Source organism: Arachis stenosperma, chromosome 5 (assembly GCF_014773155.1).
Source record: "Arachis stenosperma cultivar V10309 chromosome 5, arast.V10309.gnm1.PFL2, whole genome shotgun sequence".
In the NCBI taxonomy this organism is placed as follows: domain Eukaryota; kingdom Viridiplantae; phylum Streptophyta; class Magnoliopsida; order Fabales; family Fabaceae; genus Arachis; species Arachis stenosperma.
Genome location: NC_080381.1, coordinates 20,574,794 through 20,580,143, shown reverse-complemented (window position 1 = coordinate 20,580,143; position 5,350 = coordinate 20,574,794). Strand labels below are relative to the sequence as shown.

General features: G+C 36.0%; 1 protein-coding gene across 1 annotated transcript; it reads left to right on the top strand.

The window, feature by feature from the left end:
• The first annotated feature begins 1,530 nt into the window (after positions 1 to 1,530).
• LOC130980538 (secreted RxLR effector protein 161-like) lies at positions 1,531 to 2,344 on the top strand. Its single transcript, XM_057904205.1, has 2 exons — positions 1,531 to 1,888; positions 2,286 to 2,344. The coding sequence occupies exons 1-2, from the start codon at positions 1,531 to 1,533 to the stop codon at positions 2,342 to 2,344; spliced, it is 417 nt and encodes a 138-aa protein (XP_057760188.1).
• The last annotated feature ends 3,006 nt before the right edge of the window (positions 2,345 to 5,350 follow it).

Below are 5,350 nucleotides of genomic sequence, written 5' to 3'. Positions count from 1 at the left end.
CCTCGGAGGCTGAACGTCCAATCCTTGAATCTGAGCTTTCCTTTCCGATGTGATGTGAGAGTATGAACCATGAAAAAAGGGGGAGTGTACCTGCAAAGGCACTCCAAATGTTAAGTCAGTATATTGTATTGTTCCATATCTCGGAGAAATATCTTACCTTGCTTTATATAATGGGTTTCCTTGTCCGTTACGTCTTTGGCATTAATGTCGGTTTTGGGATGATCAATGACGTAACTGATTGCTAGAACGTTTGAATCGTCGGTTATAATACGAATGCGATGTGACTGAGTTATGGCTCATAAAAGCCGAGCTATAACGGGTGATACCGAATTATAGCTCGCATTGATAACGGCCATGGTACCGAGTTATAGCTCGTATTGATGACGGCCATATCAAATGTGATGCAGAAAATCAGGTTCAAAAGGAAAATAAAACAACACAAAATCTTGAAAATGATAATTCTGGTCAAATTGAACCAGAAACTGCATCTGTTGAAAATCCAACAAGAGACAATTTTGTTTTGTCTCATTAATCTGGAGGAAATCCTGAAACCACCAGCTCCTTGGTTCCATCTGTGACCGAATCTGTTTTCAAGTCCATCAGACCTGGTGAATGGAGATTCTTAAAGAATTATCCAGAGGAATTTGTCATTGGGGACGTATCTCATGGTGTCAAGACTCGTTCTTCAACTAGAAAGGCAAATGAAGAATCAAACATTACGCTTCTCTCTCAAATGGAACCTCAAAATATCAAGGAAGCCCTTGATGACCCTTCTTGTGTAAAGACAATGGAGGATGAACTTCATAAGTTTGAAAAGAACCAAGTTTGGACATTGGTTCCAAGGCCAAAGGGAAAGAAAGTGACCGGCACCAAGTGGATATTTTGAAACAAGCTAGGAGAAGATGGTAGCATTGTAAGAAATAAAGCAAGGCTAGTGGCACAAGGATATGACTAAGAAGAAGGAATAGATTTTGATGAATCATTTGCTCCTGTTGCCCGAATGGAAGCCATAAGACTTCTTTTAGCTTATGCTGCTTTTGTGGTTTTAAATTATATCAAATGGATGTGAAATGTGCATTTTTTAATGGTGTGATAGATAGAGAAGTGTATGTGGCACAGTCACGTGATTTTAAAAATAAAGAATTTCCTAACCATGTTTTCAAATTATCAAAAGCTCTCTATGGTTTAAGACAAGCTCTTAGAGGTTGGTATGAGAGACTTAGCTCTTTCCTTTTGAAAAATAGTTTTCAAAGAGGCACCACAGACACTACTTTATTTATCAAGAATTCTAATTATTCTTTCATTCTAGTCCAAATTTATGTTGATGACATTATTTTTGGATCAGCCAATGAATCCCTTTGTACTGAATTTGGAAAACTCATGACAAGTGAATTTGACATGAGTATGATGGGTGAACTTAATTTTTTTCTTGGGCTACAAATTAAACAAATTGAAAATGATATTTTTATTCATCAAGAAAAGTATGCCAAGGAACTAGTTAAGAAATTTGGTATGGAAAATGCCAAACCCATGGGAACTTCCATGCACCCTAATTCAAAATTAGAAAAGGGAGAAACTGAGAAAGATGTAGATGAGACTAGGTATATTGGCTCTCTTATGTACTTAACTTCCTCTAGACCTGATATTGTGCAAAGTGTTGGAATGTGTTCAAGATTCCAATCAAAACCAAAAGAGTCACATCTTTCTGCAAATAAGAGGATCATTAGATATGTTCATGGCACATCCAATTTTGGTTTATGGTATCCTAAGGTTGATAATTTTTCTGCAGTTGGTTATTGTGATGCAAATTTTGCTGGTGATAAAGTTGATAGAAGGGGCATATCAGGCTTCCGTTATTTCCTTGGAAAGTCTCTGAATGTTTGGTCAAGTAAGAAGTAGTCCACAGTGGCTTTATTCACTGTAGAGGCTGAGTATATAGCTGCTTCTTCTTGTTGTTCTCAGCTTATGTGGTTAAAAACATAGCTTGTTGATTGCAAATTAAATGCTAAAAATATTTCCATGTTGTGTGACAATATGAGTGCTATTAATATTTCAAAGAATCCAATTTTTCACTCTAGAACTAAAAATATTGAAGTGATATTTCACTCAATAAGAGAACATGTTCAAAAGGGGGATATTAGCATTCACTTTGTTAAATCAGAGGATCAATTAGCAGATATTTTTATCAAACCACTAGCTAAAGACAGATTTTGCATGCTTAGGACTAGTTTAGGGATTATAAATTATGATTCATTATTTACGTATTGCTGATGTGTTTGTTGAAGTTTTTGTCTCACAGGATGGGATGAGACAATTCTGGGCAAATGAAGAATCATCTTTCTGAACTTCATTTTCTGGGCTATAATGCACTTGCTGAATCATCTGGGTCAACCCTAAAATTCAGATTCTGAGTGGTCCAACATGTTTCCTTCAAACACTACCATCTTTGGGCCCAATGAGTGTTACATATGGTGATCCAATACGTTTCCTTAAAACCCATGTGATTTTTACTTTGTCTTTTTGTGAAAAGGTTTCATTTAAATCAATTTTTATTATTTTAAAATATTCATTTGTTTAAATCAAATCACATTTCATTACCTCTCACTTAAATTATAACCCTTACAGATTTAAGTCTGCCATGAATAATGATTTTTTTAAGGGGTTATTAAGTACCGTACCATGTGTCCCTCTTTTCTTGTTGATTTACCAAATCTGAAAAAGAAAGGTTTTTCTTTTGTTGAAATTTTGAAATTTTGGATTGAAATTACCTTTTTAACATTAAAAAATTAGTGTACCCTCTTTTGGTCAAAGATTTTTATGCTAACATGACATATCATGAGGGCAGTGTTCATTCTTATGTCAATGGCCGAGAGATTGTGCTAAACAATGAAACAATTAGTGATTCACTGAAATACACTGATGTTGGAGCTTGTGCATATACCTTTGTTAAGTGGGATGAAGGAGTTGGTATCTCATTCAATGATGCTTTGACTCATATTTGTGAACATGTTTCTCTGATTGATGGCATCACCCCTACTCATAAAGCCCTGGGTTATGAACGTGCTCAATTGCACCCTATTGTAAATCACATCATACTTTCTCATAGTGGTTCATATCAAAGGGTATCTTATACTGACATTCTTGTGTTGTATGCCCTGCTCACTAAAACAGAAATTTCTTTTGCTTATTCGATGGTAAGATACATGTTTGACTCTGTTAGAAGTGAGAAAGACAAAGCCCTTCCTTATGGCATGTTTCTAACTTGTATTTTTGAGTATTTTGATGTTGATTTATCCAATGAGGATTATGAAAATAGACATTCATATCTAAAGGGAGGTGGTCCAGTGAAACAGCAAAAAGGACCTACTCGCTCTGAAAGGGTGGTTCTAGATGATGAAGATGATGAGTTCATTCCTGAGGATTTTCCTCCTCCTTTCACTGAAGGCACTTCCATCTCCACTGGACAAAAATCTGCTCTGTTTAATGTTGTTAGAGATGTGGTCCAAGAATTTGTCTCCCAATCCAATCATATGATTGCCATGAGTAACGAACAAAGGAAGCTAGCAAGCAAGCATGAGAATTTCCTTCAAAAATCAAGAGATAGAGTGGCTGTCTTCATGAAGTTCATTGATAATCTTCAACAAGATGAAGATCATGCCACTAATGCTAAAGAGGAAGCCGATTCTGAGGAAAATAGTTCAGATGCCTAGATTTGTCTCATGAAGCTGCTGCTGTCCTGCTCACTTTTGTCTCATGAAAACTGTTTCTCTTGTTACTTTTGAAATACTTTCTGTTATTTTGGATGACTATAATACTTTAACTACTGCTGCATTTACTTTCAATTAATTTGGTATTTAGACTGTGCATTAACACCTTCTTACAGGTTTAAAGGTGCGGTTTTTGCTTGATCTTGACTTGTTTCCACCTTTGATGACAAAAGGGAGTAGTAGCATGAGTAGCATGAATGCATGAGTAGCATGAATATTGTGAATTTTTGCTGTGATTTTTTATTACTGCTGCTATAATCTTTTGCATGAGAATTTGATTTGCAAATCTTGCTGCTGCTGTGATTTTTTTGGCATGAGATTTGGAACTTACTTTTATGATATGTTGCTGTTTTGCCCTTGTTAGTCTTGATGCTCTGTTTTGATTAAAGCATGATCAGTTTCTGAAATGGGTATTTCTTAAAAGTGCGGACACGATATGTTCAGTATATGGCTGTATTTGTGTTGCTGGTTATGTAATATCCCTTGGTCAAGCTGAATTGTGTATAGCTCTTTATTGTATTCTCTGTAAGAATAACGAGTAGGAAGGAAGAGAAGAGCATGAATCTAGGGAGAGCAACCATTGAAAAGAAAAGGGGGAGCAACACATAAGCAAGTGACATCATTCAAAGGGAAGTTTCTTAACTCTATTCAAATTTAATTCCTTTTGGTTAATGTTTTAATTATGTTTGTCATCAAGGGGGAGATTGTTGAGTTAAGAAATTAATTAAATTAATTTGATGATGACAAACATTATTTTATTGGGTTAATTAACCAATTAGTTTTTAATTGAATTTGATTAAGTGTTGCAGGCCAAAGAAAAACAAAGCAGCAGCCCAATAGGATGGAAAATAAAACCAAAGCTGGTGGGCTACAAAACAATAAAAAGCCCAAAGGTGATGAATAGAAAGCAAACAGGCTAAACTTGAAAAGAACCAACCCAAGCCCGATTTCATCTCTCAAGCAAATCCCTCCAAATTGCTTTCACCAAAAGCAACGTTCACCTTGTGTCACTTCGGACAGAACACAGAGAAGAGAGAGAAAGCTTAGTTCCTAAGATATTCATCAAAGAAGAAAAGAAAGAGAAAGGTTAAGCAACAGGTTGAGGTCTAATCACCAAAATCAATCCATCTTAGGCTAAGGCAGAGGTCAAAGGTAACTTATTTCCTCTTGCATGCATATTGCTTTCTTCTCCTCTTTTCCAATTCTCTGCCACTCCAAATTGGGATAAATGAAGAAAGTAATTTCTGTTAAGCTCTGCTGCAAATCTATGTTCAAATTTGTGTCTTGGGGACCAAGTAGTATTTCAATGGCTCAGATTTGGGTTTACCATTGAAAATATTTTTCTTTGCTGTTCTGAGGCTTTCGGTCAAGAAAGAAGGTCATAACCAAAGTTCCTAATTTGAGGAATAATGGAAGAAAGTGAAAAAGTGAGTTGGTGAAGCACACAGCTCGAGTGTTGACCTAGGAGAGAGCAACTCAGCAACAAGCAAGGAGATACAAAAGAAGATTTTTCGTCATTCAAAAACTAAGGAGAGATAACCAGTGTGTTGAGGTTCATGTTCTGAGAAGAGTTCTCTGAAGAA